Source organism: Mirounga leonina, unplaced genomic scaffold, assembly GCF_011800145.1.
Source record: "Mirounga leonina isolate KUSES-001 unplaced genomic scaffold, KU_Mleo_1.0 Mir_125, whole genome shotgun sequence".
NCBI lineage: Eukaryota > Metazoa > Chordata > Mammalia > Carnivora > Phocidae > Mirounga > Mirounga leonina.
The window spans coordinates 13,728,184-13,745,220 of record NW_023270305.1 but is presented as its reverse complement, the minus strand read 5'-3'; the positions used below and the strand labels follow the sequence as shown (position 1 = coordinate 13,745,220).

Sequence of the window (17,037 nt, the reverse complement as noted above, 5' to 3'; positions counted from 1 at the left end):
AGAAAGAAAGAAAGAAAGAAAGAAAGAAAGAAAGAAAGAAAGAAAGAGAGAGAGAGAAAGAGAGAAAGAAAGAGCGAAAGAGCGAAAGAGAGAAAGAAAGAAAGTCACTCTGACAGTTAAAAAAAAATGTCAAGAGCAAGACAAGGCTAGAGGCAGGGCAAATAAAGGCAAGCTTGCTCCGGCCTTTCCTGAGTGGAAATGCAGGAACAGAGGATGTCATTAAGTGTGATCAGAGCTTGACAAGCAGGGACATGTGACATGTGGCACTCAATCAAGCCTCCTTCCCCTGTCTTCTTCCACGCTGCTACAGAGCCTTGCCAAGGAATCAACTTAGGAAGTGAGTCCAGACAGCGTCCCCTCCCAGCTCTGGACCATCCTCAAGGAGGGTAACTGGCCAGGAAGTGATGCAGAGGAGAACAAAGGCGCTGGCATGGATAACTGAGAGAATTAGTCAAGAGTACCCTGTTTATCCCAGAGAGTTCTAAATCTCCATTATGAGCAGGTATCTCACAATGATTTATGCCCCTGTACTCCAAAGGAAACCGGCCCTGGACATCGGGAAGACCACTGACCTAGGAGGTGGCTCAATACAAAGTCCAATAGAAAAGCTCCTTGCTGGATGGAGATAACCTAGGAAGGTATGAACACTCTCCGGAGTTGCTCTGATTTGGAAGGACAGTGAGTGGCTGAGACCCCAAGTGCCTGGTGTTTGCTCTGATGACGTCCAGGGACCTCCTTTTTCTCGTAGTCTTGCAATAAGCCCCTATCACTAAGATAGCATTTCCCAAACTTATTTGGCCATAGAACAGTTTTTACATTTATAAGGAAGTGAGACCATGTGAGTTACAAATGCAAGCTGTAGGCCTTTAGTGTTCGTGTAAATTTCATCCCTGAAGGCACATTATTAGATAATACTAACTATGGAAACCGACTCTCTCTTTATCCTACATAATACATCTTGAAAGGAAAAAACAAAATCACTGACTCACTTTTTTTGTTAGTTTTGTGCAACCACCACTCATACCTCACCTAGCTGAACACAGTTCACAAAACTCTGAACTGAAGTAATTAGGCCGTGTCTTTTTCTTTGTGACCTGAAAGAACTCACATCTGAGCTGATTTTATAGGCAAAACAACAAACAAAGAAACTCTGTCACCTGCCGGTTCTAATTTGCATTTCTTTGCTTGCGCTTGTGGTTCATTATTTATTAGCCGATTTGATTTTCTCTTGTGGAGCGCACCTGCTTGTGCTCTTTGCTAGAATATGTTCCTAGGAGACTGATGCAGGGAAGGACTAGCAATGCAACATGCACTGTGGGCTTTCCATCTCTAGGGGCTCACAGATCAGCCGCTCCGTCACCCCAGCTCTGGTCCAACACCTCTGCCACCTCCAGTCGCAATGCCCTTTGGGAGTTACTCTCAGTGCTGTCAATGAACTTGCAGAACTAATAGTCTTGTAGTCTCACCCAACAGAGTCTACAGCAGGTGGCTGCATGAATTATGTGACTCATTTGTTTTCAACACCTTCTGCTCGAGATAATTTGGGTACCGGTGACTCTTGCCAATTATTTCAGGGTTTAGTCTCAACATATAGCCGTTCTTGGTTGTCATACGTTGAAAATAGTTTTATATTTTAAAATTGTAACTGATTTTGTTAACTGTCTGCGCTTATTCTTCAATTACCGAAGATACTGTCGCGAAGCTGTACTTTATGTTCCCAAGACTAATGGTGAAACATCGTGTTTGGGTTTTGTGAATAATTTATGAAGATTATTCCTGCGTCAGTACAAGCCTCTCCATGGCCGCTTTCCATGCCACCTCTTGCCCCACAAGCTCCAGAAAACCAACTGCCATCGTCACCCCAAGTAGAATGGAAATTTCAAACAGCCATTCCCCTGGTCCCGTGGGCTGACCTCAGAGATCCTACCGGGCCTCTGCACCTCCACTCTCAGGAACTGTGCCTTATTTATCACGGCACTTTGCATAATGTAAGTTCACGGTATTTGTTAAATAAGTAACTTGTATTTGATTTTTGTGATTAATATTCTGGTATTAAAGGTAACAGTCCCTGAAGTTGAACTAAACCATTTTACAATTTTAAAAGCACAAGTAGGACCTAAAGGAAAAAGCATTTGTTTCCTGCATCAAGAACGAGGTGTTTCTGGTAGTGTTATTTTGGGGCGGTGGGCGGGTGTGGTAAAATCCTTCTCAAGTGCATAATGTTTACAGGCTTTTTCTTTCTTTTTTTTTTTTTTTGCTCATTAATACTGTCACCAAGCACTCGGAAAGTACACACTCTCTTTCTTACTTCTTGTACTTTACCCATCAAACCAAATCTATGTGTTTTGGATCTTTCGGATTTTTGCGATTTGCAAAAATTTTAGTTGTATATTTTAGAACTGATACAGTGCTATGAATTACTTAGGAAGAGCAAATTTGATGTTGAGCTGTGTGCTGTATCTTCTTGACAAAAATCGATGCTATTTGACTTTACTGTCTAGTGAAAGTACACCTAGGTGGCATTATGATCAAGTTCGATCTACTAAAATAGCCCACATGTGGCAATATGGTAATCCCTGATTAGATTATCTGTTCCTAGTTAAAGGGTAATGTGGGACAGTATACTCCTGCTTTCCATGCTAACACGGGAAAGAACCACTGTGCACAGGACCTGCACACAATTCCCCGCGCTGAATCTCTCCGTCTGCCTGCCTCCCACATACCCACACTCCACAGGTCGTCCAACTGGACAGGGGAAGCCAGGAGACACGGGTGTCCCAGGCTCTCTGCCTCTCCCTCGCCTCCCTAGTCTTCTATCACCCCTCACCCCCAAAATCTCCCCACGTCCCAGAATTTTTTGACTTTGTTCAAGCATTTGAGGATTAGATTAAGAATGTGAGGTTCTACTCCTACAACTCAATAGCAAATAATAATAATAATAATAAACTACCTGATTAGAAGACATACAAATGGCCAATAGGTTTGTGAAAGGTGCTCAATGTCACTTCTTATCAGGGAAATGCAAATCAAAGCTACAATGAGATATCACTTCACACCTCTTAGGGTAGCCCTTGTCAAAAAACCAATGACGGCAAGTGCTGGCAAGGATATGGAACAGGAAAACTCGTGCACCGTTGGTGGGAATGCGAACTGGTGCAGCCACCCTGGAAACAATATGGAGGTTCCTCAAAAGATAAAAAATAGAGCTGCCATTTGATCCAATAATCCCACTTCTGGATATAGATCCAAAGACATTGAGATCTGGATCTTGAAGAGATGTCTGCACACCCCTGTACATTGTGGCATATTCACAACAGTCAAGAGATAGAAACAAGCTAAATGTCCATCAGTGGACTAATGGGGAAAGAAAATGTGGAAAACATATCATGCAATCTTCCTCAGCCTTAAAAAAGGACAATCTAGGGACGCCTGGGTGGCTCAGTCGGTTAAGTTTCTGTCTTCGGCTCAGGTCATGATCCCCGTGTCCAGGGATCAAGTCCCTCATCGGGCTCCTTGCTCAGTGGGGAGCCTGCTTCTCCCTCTGCCGGCAGCTCCCCCTGCTTGTGCTCTTCTCTCTCTCTCTCTCTCTGACAAAAAATAAATAAAAAATCTTAAAAAAAAGGACAATCTACCATTTGCAACAACATGGATGGACAGGGAGGACATTATACTAATAAGTGAAATAAGCCAGACACAGAAAGACAAATGCTGCATGGTCTCACTTGTATGCGGGATCTAAAACAGTCAAACTGGGGGAGGGGCAGGGGGGAGGAGTTGGTCAGAGGGCACAAAGTTTCAGTTATGTGGGATGAATAAGTTCTGGGGATCTAACGGTACAACAGAAGGTCAATGAGTAACACTGCTGTTATTGTATATTTAAAATTGTATCAAGAGAGTGGATCTTGTGTTACGTGCTCTTAACACAAAAGGAAAAACAAAACAACAAATAAAGGAACATGAGTTTCCATTATTTCACTGTTGGAGGTCAGCAGTGGCACTGTGGTTTTGTCCCATAAATTATTATAAAACCAAGATGCCTAAAGAGAGCTTAACAATAGCCATCTTCATTAAAAGTGCCATGTATGCAGCCCACATACACAATGCTGCTCTCAGACTTCCACTGTTCCTTGTCAGTGACTCTTATTTCCATGACATTAATATGAGAAAGGCCCAGGAAAATTCTCAAGACTGGTAAGAATATTTGTAGTCTGGAGGGGCTTTGATTCAACCTTGTTACATAAAGCCACAAGAGTAGTAGGTCCTGAAATTCTACCACAGGCTATGTGGAAAAGCTTTAGTCTAACAAGTTTTTCTAGACAGAAACGGAAGGGAATAGACTGTGCTGGAATATTAAGAGGTAATCACATCACACCTAAATATAATTAGAGATGAGCTTTTTTTAACTAACTTCGAAGCACAGAATCCTAGGCTTGGAAAGAGCTTCACAAACCAGAAAATCTAACCTCCTTCCACTGCAAGAATCCTTCCTCAGCATTGAAGACAGACACAGTCATGCAGCCTTTAAATACTTTATGAGATAAAAGACCCCTTGTTTTGTGGGATGACCCTTTTCTATATTGGATAGTTCTAACTATTAGAAAGTTTTTTCTGGGGTGCCTGGGTGGCGCAGTCAGTTAAGAGTCCGACTCTTGGTCTCAGCTCAGGCTGTGATCTCAGGGTTGTGAGATCCAGCCCCACGTCAGGCTCCATGTTCAGCACGGAGTCCACTTGGGATTCTCTCCCCCTCTCTCTGCCCCACCAGAGCGTGTGCGCTCTCTCTCTCAAATAAATCTTTTAAAAAAAGGAAGAAAGGAACGGAGGGAGGGAGGGAGGGAGGAAGGGAGGAAGGAAGGGAGGGAGGGAGGGAGGAAGGAAGGAAGGAAGGAAGGAAGGAAGGAAGGAAGGAAGGAAGGAAGGAAGGAAAGAAGGAAGGAAGGAAGGAAGGAAGGGAGGAAGGAAGGAAGGAAGGGAGGAAGGGAGGAAGATCTTTCTGATGGCAAGTCGGATCTGCCTTACTGCGATGTCCAACCATCAGCCAGGGGCTGTTTAGAGTATTAGGAACATTATAGGCTATCGGGCCAGACAGAGCTGGGCTTGAATCCAGGGCCTACCATTTGCCAGGTAAGTAGCCTATTTCCTGACATATAAAATGTGGTCAGTGATTCCTCCCTTCTGTGTTAGTATGAGGACTAGAGACACTGTGCCTTAAGTGCCTAGTTACTCACTAGACGGTGGCTGTTCTGCTTTGGTCCTGATACACAGATATGATCATTTGAAAGAAAGTAGATAATGAGTACATATCTGTTGAATGGACCAACTCTAGAACATTCTGGGCAGTCACCAAGGATACAACACGCACGGGTACTCTGTCTGCTCTGCCACCCAGACGCCGAGGAACGAGTCAGACCTGCACATCCTGCTCCAGTTTGATCTTGATCATGTTGTACTCTTCCCAGTCCCACATCCTCTGCCTGTTCAGCTGCTTCTCATAGTCCTCTGCTTTCTTGATGCGGTTCATAAGATACTCCAGCTGAAGGCACGGGAAGACAAGAGGAAAGTCAGCCCTATCCCTGTCCTGCCTCAATCCTTCCAGTGGCCTGACAAGCATGACACATTGAAGGGTCTCCAAGTGTCATGAGTCTGGAGGGAGTCAGTCGGCCCTCAGAAGCTCCTGAGCCCCAAGGCTTTGTACTGTTTACCTTACTCTGGAGCCTCCTAACTTGAGAAACTCCAAGAGGATTGTTCCATTAAGAAATTAGCCGTGGGCCCTGTGGTCAGACATTTGTATTTCCCAAAAAAAAAAAAAAAAAATCCACTGGATCTTGGTCAAGCTGTTTCTTTGTTCTTTATTTCTCTGAGTAAAGTGATAACCCCCACACCCTTTAAAACATCTTCCTGGGTCACACATATCCGTGGCTGGGGTAGAAGCCTGGGGACAAAGGAGAGAGTGACAGGAGCACGGGAACCCCAGCGAGCTGCAAAGGAAGGTGGTATTCGCAGCCACCAGAAACAAATGTCACCACCAGAGGCAGCCGCCACCTGCGGGGCCACACGGACCAACCATGAAGTGCAGTGCTAAGTGTCTGCCGTGGCAATCCTCCCCAGATACAGACTCAGCAGCTATTGCCCTAGACTCCACGCATCACCCTTGACATAGCCTCTACCCCTCCCCCGCCCACTGCCCCTTTACCTCTTTGGCATTGTGAGCCTGCAGGGCCCGCTCCCATGTCTTCTTATTCCTGGTCAGCAGTTCCTGCCGTTCTATCTCAAATGCTTTCTACGACCAAGAAGGAAGAGGGCTCTTGTGTCTGTTTTGATTGGGCAGGTTCCACAGTACGGAAGAACTCGTAAGTATTTGCACAAGGTGCCATGTACCAACGAGATAGCCCACGTCACATCCAAATGCAAACGGTTGCATGGAAAGGAGTGTTATGAAGTCTGGGCTTCCCATAAATTTCTAGAAGAAATGTGCCAACGGCCCTGTGGCTCAGCCAGTATCAGAGGAGGGAGCTGGAGGAAGGCCAGTGAGTGCCCCTGAGGGCAGTTACAGGGCAAGCCCTGGCATATGCTTCAATCTCACCCAGGGCTACTGCACTGCTATGCTTGGGGTTCCCACGAAACAAAGGAGCGTGTTGCTCACAAGGGGTAGGCCAAGGAATGCAGAACAGAGTCTAAAATAATCCAGAGAGGTCCCCACCCTCTTGGCTCTCTTCCATTTTGGAAAGGTCTCAGTCTCAATCCTTAATATTCCATTCAAATTCAAAGTATTGATTCCAGAACCTGTTTTCCCATGCCCCCACCCCCCGGCTGCCATAAATACAACAAATAAACCGCTCACAAATACCCGCCTCCTCCACTCTTCTTATCCTCATATGGTTTTATTTTCTTGCAAAGCACTGATTACCAGCTGTCCAACTATATATTTAGTAGTTTATCTGTTTATTGTCTAGCTGTCTCCTGCTAGAATACAGACTCCGTCGAGGACTTTGTTCATAGCTGTATCCCCGGCCCCTGGTACAGTGGCTGGCACATAGTAGGCCCTTGACGAGTACTTGTTGGGTGAGTCAATGAATGGGTAAACAAATGAAGGGGCCGAACCCAGAGGACGAGATACCTGGCACAGTTGGGACAGACCTGGCCCTCCTCCCAGGGGCTGCCCACGGGCAGAAGGCAGCCCTCTCACACCCTGTTACCTCAATGTAATTCAGCTCCTGACGGAAGGTTTTCATGACATGCTTCACTTGTTCTTCCATTCGCTCCAGAAGTAGGCAGATGTCATCCGACTGTTTCTTCAAATCCTTCACATACTGGTCATCTTTTATTTTCAACTCCTAGAGAAGAGCGTGTCAAAGGCTGGCCACCAATGAAGACAGAAGTAAGAAGTGCCAAGCACACTCCACTTGGACCTCTCTCTCCAGTATCTGTGAACACTAAGAATTGCAACTATACAAAGCAAAATTAACTTCAGAAGAATCTGAGGACGCCCGGGAGAAGGCACAGGGAGACGGAGTGGAGTGGCCTCAGCTCGGGGCAAACCCGGAAGGAGCAGCAGGGGATCAAACCCTCCATGACTACTTGCTGCAAATCTCCCCATAAGCTCCCAGACAGCTTAGGGTGCCCCAGCTGAGCAATGAAGATCCAGGATCCAACATGGGAATCTATATACTACAGACTAAGTTCCATTCCTTAATTGAAAACGTAAAATCTGACACAGCATTTGCTACCAACATACATCTTTCTAAGGTCACCAATAGTTCTAAAATTACTACAAAGCTTTTCCTTCCGGCTGAATTTATTGCTTGAGTTGTGCAATAATCCGAGTAGTGAAGTGAGGCCTCCACATTTTTCCATTCAGGTAGAGCAAACAAGCCAGTCAAATCTCCCAGCCTGAGCCCACCTGGCAGGGTCGGGGCCGGGAGTCTTGCCTGCTGTAACTCGCTGATAAGCTTGTTCTTGTCCTCTATCAGCCCGGCGCAGTGCACCTGCTGGGTGTTGAGCATGTCCCACAGGTCCTGAGGAATTCTCTTCTGTTTGCCCACCTCCCACTTTGCGGTGATTTCATCAAATTTGTCTTGGCTTGTCTTGACTTCATTCTCCAGCTTTTCAAGTCTGTGAATACAAACAGGCCGGCCATGCCAGCCCAGCTCTGGAAGCCACCTCCTCCTGGAGGCAGGCAGGCTCTCGAGAGTCTGACATACCAGGCCCGGGTCCTAGGCACTGCCTCCACATACCCCCGCTCAAACCAAACCAGGCTCTGAGAAATCTTTTAGCTTAAGGACTGACTGGCAGTAAGGAGACCAAATAAACGAAGTGACACATAACAAAGCAGATCAACCTTAAAGCTATACCTACCTATACACGCACATGCATGTGGATCAAGAGTTAATTTGTCACATACTTCTGTAACAAACTCTATGACTCCAGTGACCAAGGCCTGACTTTGCCAGTACCTGACTCTCAACTTGAGACAAGTCCCTTACCCTCTGCAAGCTGCATTCTTCTCCTCTGTTAGAGGGAGAGGATGAAAGCACCTACTTTCATGCGGCTACTGTCGAAGTTAAGTGAGATAATGCTCAGCACAGCAGTCCCTTAACAAAGGGTATACTTATTATTATTATTGGTTATCAACACGACTTCAGGTGTGTGGCTGTTCCTCTCCCAAATTATCAATAAATGACCAGGGGGACATACAAATAGGGAAACTCCACTATTAAGCAATGGAAAATCGGCATGGCCTTTCCAGAAATTCCAAAAAGAGACTCTGTGATGGAGTATACTGAGGAGGGGACCAGAATGAAGGGAGGCGTGAGGACGAGAGGCGAGCCCCCCCTCCCCCAGAACAGCCGCTAGGACACATGCCAAGACTCTCTCCCTACCTTAACAGACTGTCATTCTAGGAGGCTGCCCCCAGACTTGAGCGCCAACCCCTACAAGACAGAAGTAACAACTTAACCTCATGCTCCTCTCTCCTTCTCGCCTCCCTTCTGAGCTAGAGCAGAGTCCATGTTATAATTCACTTGACTTTTGTCCTCAAAAAATGAAAAATAACAACCAGGTCATCTTTCTAAAGTCCACATTTATCCTGTAACTCTGCCGCTTAAGACCTTCAGTTTTTCATCAGTGGTTACAGGACAAAGCCTAACTCCTTGGCGTGGCTGGGAAATCAGCCAATTCAGGGCCGGGTATAGCCCAAGGCAGGCAGTGGGAAGTGGCAAGAATAAAGTCACCAGTTGCATACTGGTAAAGCTAGTAAAGGTGGGCTGAAGGAATTACTTATGCTAAACAACTAAAAACTGTTAACATCGTGCTATTGTGGAGAGAAGCTAAAATGGCCAAGTGGAGAAAGGGGGAAGAAGGGAGGAAAGCAAGCGGGAAGGAAGAGATTCATTCCTAAGGGGCAGTAAGAGGAATCTGCGAGACTGAGTTTGACAGAACCACCTTCCAACAGTGGGGGGGGGGACTTGGGGACCCACAGAAGAGATGTCCTCATGTCCCCCAGGCTGCAGAGCAGGGGCTCCTCACCTCTGACGCTTGATCTCCTCTTCTTCCACTCTCCTGTGGATCTCTCTGATATCTGTAGCCACCTGGATATTTGTCACCAACTCAGTGCCACAGAGCAGCAGTTTAGCCAATTTCTGAAAACAAAGAAGAATTTATGAAGTTAGAGGGGCACCTGGGTGGCTCAGTCAGTGAAGGGTCTGCCTTTGGCTCAGGTCATGATCCCAGGGTCGTGGGATCGAGCCCCGCATCACTTCAGACTCCCTGCTCAGCGGGGGAGCCTGCTTCTCCCTCTCCCCGCCCCCCACTCGTGGTCTCTCTCGCTGCTCTCTCTTTCTCTCTCAAATAAATAAAATCTTTTAAAAAAAAAGGAATTTATGAAGTTAGGAACATTTTGCTCAACTGTCTGTAGCTGTTCTATCCAAGCAAGAGGGAATCAAAAGCAACCTTAAAACCCTAAGAGTAGTGGGGCGCCTGGGTGGCTCAGTTGGCTGGGCGTTTGCCTTCGGCTAGCATCATGATCTCCAGGTCCTGGGATCGGGCCCCGCATCGGGCTCCCGGCTCACTGGGGAGCCTGCTTCTCCCTCTGCCTCTGCCTCTCCCCCTGCTTGTGCTCTGTCTCTCTCTCATATGAATAAATAAAATCTTAAAAAAAAAAAAAAAAGACCCTAAGAGTAGCATGTATTTGGCAATCCACTTCCATCAGGATGTTGGTGATGTGATACCAGAGCTTACAATTTAATAGCACACGTGATTCTGAAGGTACTTTGGCTTATTCTCGTTAGACTAGGGATCAGCCGACTAGCACGCTGGCAGATACCCTAGGTACATCTCAGCACTTGCCCCCGTAGACCCTCCAAGTGGTTGACACCCCCAGGGGCTTTCCTGAGAATTCAGTGGGAGAGGTGAGGCAGAGATAATGGCAATCATCCTCCAACATCCATTCCCTCCTCCTCTCCGAGTAACAGGACCCCCAGTTTTAGCTGGACATTTGACCTACCAACATGGATACACTTCCCAACCTCCTCTGCGGCTAGAATACAGTCTGATCAATAGAACCTGAGCAGAAGTGATGTGTGCCGCTTCTGAATCGTGTGTTGAAGGAAAAACGTGTGTCCTCTGCTGCCCCATCCCCCCTCCTCCCAGGCCGGCGTGTGGTCCCCCAGTACGACTTGGGGAGCACATGAAAGCCACTGAGGAAAGGCAGAAGGAGATGAGGTCCCTGACATCGAGGAGCCGCCGTATCAGCCCTGGACAGTGTACTTAGGCTCTGAACTACTAAGTCAGCCAGAGGGCTAAGCTTCTATGTTGTTTAAGTTACTGTTACGTGGGGTCTCCTGTTCCAGACTCTCTGGCTGCACCGCTGTCTCCCTTACTGGCTCAGCAATTTTGTTATCGGCACCCCCCTTCTAAATCCCTCTTTGGGGGCGCCTGGGTGGCTTAGTCAGTTAGCCGGCTGCCTTCAGCTCAGGTCATGATCTCGGGGTCCTGGGATCGAGCCCCGCGTTGGGCTCCCTGCTCAGCGGGAAGTCTGCTTCTCCCTCTCCCGCTGCCCCTCTCCCACCCCCACTCGTGCTCCCACTCTTGCTCTCTCTCTCTAATAAATAAAATCTTTAGTAAATAAGTAAGTAAGTAAATAAATAAATAAATAAATAAATAAATCCCTCTTTGAATTCCACATCAGTGTCTTCCCTCCTGACCTTTGCCCGATGACAGGATTTCAACACAAAGTTCGGGTATCCTTAGGCTATGCCTAAGTTTTTCTAGGTCTGGAACTTACAAATTCTCCAGCTCTCAGAGAGTTTCTGAACAGAGAACCTATAAACATCTCCATACAAAGGAGTCACTGAAACGATCAGAGATTCTATCTCATCTCACCCTTCTAAGGACATTTAGAAATGCAGTTTTAATGAATACAGAACCGGAGCCTTAACCCAGATATCCAGAGGTACTCCAGACTTTTTTTTAAATGGCTACAGTTTTAGCACTTGTACCAAATGATTTTACGTGCCTAAGGAAGTAAAGCCTTTCCTGTGGTTTTTGAACAATTTTCTATTTTCTGCTCAGACAATGCGAACATCAGAAATTTCTGAATCAAGTATTTCAGACTCAAAGTAAAACGGAAAATGTGGGGTGCCTGGGTGGCTCAGTCGGTTAAGCATCTGCCTTCGGCTCGGGTCATGATCCCAGGGTCCTAGGATCGAGCCCCACATCGGGCTCCTTGCTCAGCGTGGAGCCTGCTTCTCCCTCAGCTTGTGCTCTCTCTCTCTCTGTCAAACAAATAAATAAAGTCTAAAAAAAAAAAAAGTAAAACGGAAAATGTTAGTCATCAACAGACGAACAGACACAGGAAAAGATAAAACTGTCATTTTCCGCTGATACGATTATATATGTAAAAAAATAAACACACAAACAAAAGAAACCACAGGACAGCTATTAGAATTAACAAGTGAATTTGACAAAGTTGCTGAATATCAGGTCACTATGCAAAAACCAATTGTGCTTTTATATATCAGCAATAAACACTTAGAGCCTCAACACAAAGTGTAAAACACCGTTGAGCAAATTAAAGAATACCTAAATAAATGGAGGGATATTTTATACTCACGGATTGTACATCTCATTGTTGGTAAGATATTAATTCTTTCCTAAATCCAACCTCAGTTAAGGTCCCCAGCAGGGGACAACTTGGTGGCTCGTGGGTTAAGTAGCTGACTCCTGATTTCTGCTCAGGTCATGATCTCAGGGTCCTAGGATTGAGCCCCACGTCAGGCTCCATGCTCAGCGGGCGTCTGCTTGAGGACTCTCTCTCTCTCCCCCTCCCCTTAACCCCAATCTCCCCACCCCCCCACCCCCACTCTCTCTCTAAAATATATAGATAAAACTTTTAAAAATCCCAGCAGGTTTTTTGGTAGAAACTGACAAGCTGATTGTAAAATTTATATGGAAATGCAAAAGGTCAAGGATAGCCAAGGCAATCTTGAAGAACCACAGAATTGGAGGACTCACTCCACCAGATGTCAAGACCTGTCATAACGCTACAGTAGTTAAAATATTGTGGAATTGGTGTAAAGTCAGACAAGTAGACCACTAGAACAGAATAGAGAATCTAGAAACAAATCCAATGGGTGATCACCTGATTCACAACAAAGGTGTATTGCAGTGCAGTGGGGGAAAGGATGATCTTTTCAATAAATGGTGCTGGGTCAATTAAAAATCCATATACAGAACAGTGAACCTTGAGCCTTACCTTTACACCACCCACAAAAATCAATTCGAGATAGATTACAGACCAAAATGTAAATGATAGAACAATAAAGCTTCTAAGAGAAAACTTGGAAGAATATATTTATAAAATTGGAGCAAGATTAAATAGGAAACAAAAGAATCACCAATTAAAAATGATTGATAAGGTGCAGGGCCGAGGACAGTGGCCCTTCCTGTCCAAGTTTTAGGGTAGAACTGGTTATTAATATCTTGATATTGAGGAAGGCAGCATTTGGTTTTTATACATTTCTTTTCTATGCTTTACATGACTTAAATCCTAAGTGAAAGGAAGCTTGAAAAGCTGTTAATGAAAACAACATTATCTCTTCGGGTTCACACTCAAAGAGTGCTCCAGATGAACTGTATATCAGTATTTTCAAGACCAGAGCAGTATAAACTATAACGGTAGGTTCCAGATTATATACGATATCCTTGTGATCCTACCCAGCAATGTTCAGAGATCACTGACACTTTGACGAAGTAACCCCAGTACAGAGAGGGGGCATGACTCATCTATGTCACAGTGAGCACCAGATCGGGACCAAGAACACACGGCAGTTCAGCATTCTTTCCGCCACCATAAAGTATCTTATCCTTGACACGGTACCATACGGTTCACTCGGGTGTCCCTATAGATCTCTATGTTCTATAATGACATTTCAGTAACTTGAGTATTTTTTTCTCCCAGTAAGTGCACTTCAACTTCTGCCAGAAATGATCTCTCTCCTCTCTGCTTTTCTAAGTCCCACCTATTTTTCCGAGATGCGGCTCAAATCCCACTTTCCTCATGTAACCTTCCCCCATCAGGCCCGCTTGGGCAGCCCTCTTCCTTACCTCAATTCCTACTGTCCCACTGCCCTATGATACTCATTTAGCAATTAATTAAATGCAGCACTTCACCAGTTCTGCTTGCTGTTTGGAACTGTTGTTCATTCTTCCTGCTCCTGTTGTTCCAAGTCCTGTTTAATAACATCCCAGGAGCCCTGGTATTGTCATGGGAGAGCAATCGATGACTTTCTCTTTAGTGGTTATTGAGTACGAGCTCTGCACTACTCCACAGATATAGGAGAGGCTCTCCCTCTCACAGAGCTTACAGCCCCACTGGGGACACTGCAGGCACACACATTTGAAGTCCTACAAGCGAGAAAATGGTCTAAAATGAAATGAGTGGCACAGAGAAGACGTATTCAGTGTGTGAATTAAAGGAGCCTGGGCTGCAGAAGAGTCATGGACTTGAAGTCCTCTCAAGTTGGGACTTGAGATGGTCTTGAAGTATGGGAAGGCATCCTGATGAGAGGAGAGGAGAAGAGAAAGGTAGCGGAGAGGGACGAGGAGGAGAGGGGAGGGAACGGCATTCTGGAAGATCAGAGGCACACACAACAGCAAGCATAGCCCCCACTGGAGGAGAGTGAGCAGATCAGCCAAGTGAGAGCGAAGGCCCAAGGTAGGTATCAGTGGGAGGAAGACTGAGGTTAGGACGGGAACAGAAGGCCCTGAATGGGTAGCTTAAACATTTGCACTTGATGCAATGAATAGTCCGTAGGATGAAATGAAAGCTCACTCCTAGAGAGCTCTCAAAATGGGAAAGATTCAAATTCACTTCTGCCTAACTAAAGGCAGGAACATGGAATCTCTCTTGAGATTTTTCTGGTCTAAGTACAAAAACCATGACATCACACCCAGATCCCTAGTGTCACTGGCTGACAGGACCCATCTGCCACCCAGCTCATACCAGTCTGCTTTCTTCTTTCTGCTTGTAGCTCTTTCTTTGATCTTCCTCACTCTCTTTCTTCCCATCTAAATATTCTCCAAGCGCTTCCCTGTGATGGGAGAAAGTAGAGAAACTAAAGTTATTTCTAGTATGTGGATTCTATATTTAGAGTTTCCATAGTGCATCATACCATATACGAAAATATATCCCATATGGATAAAAATTTAAATATTAAAAAAACACAATCATAAAAACACTAGAAGTAAATACAGGAGAGAACCCATCTTAGAATAAGACCAAAGCTAGAAAAAAAAATTGAGGGACTTTACTTCTTAAAATTTGAAATTCTTCTCCTTGAATCAAGGGATAAACTCGTAAAAGATACTTGACAAAATGTTTCCATCTAGAAAATAGAACAGGCTCCTTCAAATCAATACAAAAAACACAAAATACCAATTAGAAAAACTGGCAAAGGATGTGGACAGACAACTTACAGAAGAAATACAACAGGAAAATACACATTTGGAAATACGTTCAACTTCACATAGAACCTGAGAAATGAAATTGAGAAGCCCGTCAGGTATCATTATTCTCCATACCAGATGAGAAAAGATTTAAAAGGTCAATAATGGGATGCCTGGGTGGCTCAGTCAGTGAAGCGTCTGCCTTCGGCTCAGGTCATGGTCCCAGGGTCCTGGGAGCAAGTCCCGCATCAGGTTCCCTGCTCGGCGGGAAGCCTGCTTCGCCCTCTCCCTCTCCCACTCCCCCTGCTTGTGTAAATATATAAATAAATAAAAGATTAATAATATCAGGTGTGGGCCAGGTGCAGGTGCCCAACTATTCACACCACTCCACAAGTGGGGATGTGAAGTGTAACAACCTGTCCAAAAGGTGATTTGGCGAGATTTATCACACACTTAAATACGCCTCCCCTCTGACCCACCTTCAGGAATTCTCTGCAAAAAGTACTCAGAGAGGGGGCACCTGGGTGGCTCAGTTGGTTAAGCGACTGCCTTCAGCTCAGGTCATGATCCTGGAGTCCCAGGATCGAGTCCCGCATCGGGCTCCCTGCTCAGCAGGGAGTCTGCTTCTCCCTCTGACCCTTCCCCCTCTCACGTGCTATCTCATTCTCTCTCTCAAATAAATAAATAAAATCTTAAAAAAAAAAAAAAGTACTCAGAGAAATCTGCACCAGAATCGTTATTACAGCACTGACTCTACCTGCAGGAACATGGAAACACTCCTAACACACACATTAATCCTCGCTAATACCCACCTGCTTAAGAGCTTATGAGGCAAAAATATAAGAAAAAAATCTGGGGGTGCCTGGACGTCTCAGTTGGTTAAGTGTCTGCCTGCCTTCGGCTCGGGTCGGGATCCCAGGGTCCTGGGATCAAGCCCCGCGTCTGGACTCCCCACTCAACAGAGTGTGTGCTTCTCCCTTTCCCTCTGCTTCTCCCCCTGCTCAAGCTCTCTCTGTCTCTCTCTCAAATAAGTAAATAAACTCTTTAAAAAAAAATATTTTGTAACCTATAGAAAGAATGACGTAATATCTAGCAGTATGCAAAAACATCCACGACAGTTAAGTAAAAAGAGCCAGTTGTAGAACAATATGCAAAGTATAATATACATTTTCTTTTTAAAATAGGCTTATATACACATAGGAATTTTTTGGAAGGACATATGACCAACAGATGACGGTAGCTATTTAAGGAAAGGGAACTTTACTGCAGATTTCGAGTCTCTATATTTTGGCACCACATGAATTTTACAAGGAGTGTGTCCGTGTGTGTGTTAATCAGAAAATAAGACCAAAGGGGGGGGGTAAAATAAGTTCCAGATTGTGGGCTTCTGTGGAGGATGCATGGGGGAATGACCCCACCAACCTCCACCCCATTTACAACATGGAGGTCCACTCTCCCCTCTGGCCCACAGTGGCCACGAGGACTCCCAGGACTGCCTTAGGAAAAATGAAACCATCATGTTATGACTTCATTCACGGTGCAACAAGCAGATCTCTCTGCCTCATTCTTTCTTGATTTTTTTCTAATACTGACTTCCGTTTCCACTCCCTTTGTTCAAAGTTCAGCACCGCTCAACTGCATTTTTGACATGTGAAGTGGAGTTACCACCAGCCCCCACTCCAAATCTAACCAAAACCCCATTTTCTTTCTTGTCATTTCATGCATGTCCCTATTTTTAGTCAATCTATTCTTTGCCATTACTAAGAGAACTAAGTGTTCCGTTTGACTCGGTCTTCCGAGGTTGCCAGGCTCATGGTTTTCCCGCTATCACACAAAATGCACTCTTTCTCTTGACTTTCTACTTTGACCACCAATTAAGTAACCAACTCTATCTAAATAATCCTTCCAGTTGCTCCATTTCCTGGAGCAAAGACCAGTTCTTCAGAAAGAGAAAGAACTCTTTTTAACCTAGTTTTCACTTGAACCCCACTGCTGCCTTTTACTTATCATTTCTGATCTTCCTAGCACTGCACTCCAACTGTCCAATAAAGGGAGCCACTAACCACAAGTGGCTGATCCAAACTGAAATGTCCTGTG

At 45.3% G+C, this 17,037-nt stretch overlaps 1 protein-coding gene across 1 annotated transcript in view; it reads right to left on the bottom strand.

The window, feature by feature from the left end:
* The window catches only part of DRC1 (dynein regulatory complex subunit 1), a 43,095-nt gene that overhangs the window by 16,858 nt on the left and 9,200 nt on the right, over positions 1 to 17,037 (bottom strand). Inside the window, exons 2-7 of the mRNA XM_035000738.1 lie at positions 14,498 to 14,585; positions 9,523 to 9,635; positions 7,926 to 8,109; positions 7,194 to 7,331; positions 6,191 to 6,277; positions 5,408 to 5,530 (exon numbers count right to left, since the gene is read on the bottom strand). Coding sequence (XP_034856629.1) covers positions 5,408 to 5,530; positions 6,191 to 6,277; positions 7,194 to 7,331; positions 7,926 to 8,109; positions 9,523 to 9,635; positions 14,498 to 14,585 — 733 coding nt within the window. The remainder of the gene's footprint in view (positions 1 to 5,407; positions 5,531 to 6,190; positions 6,278 to 7,193; positions 7,332 to 7,925; positions 8,110 to 9,522; positions 9,636 to 14,497; positions 14,586 to 17,037) is intronic.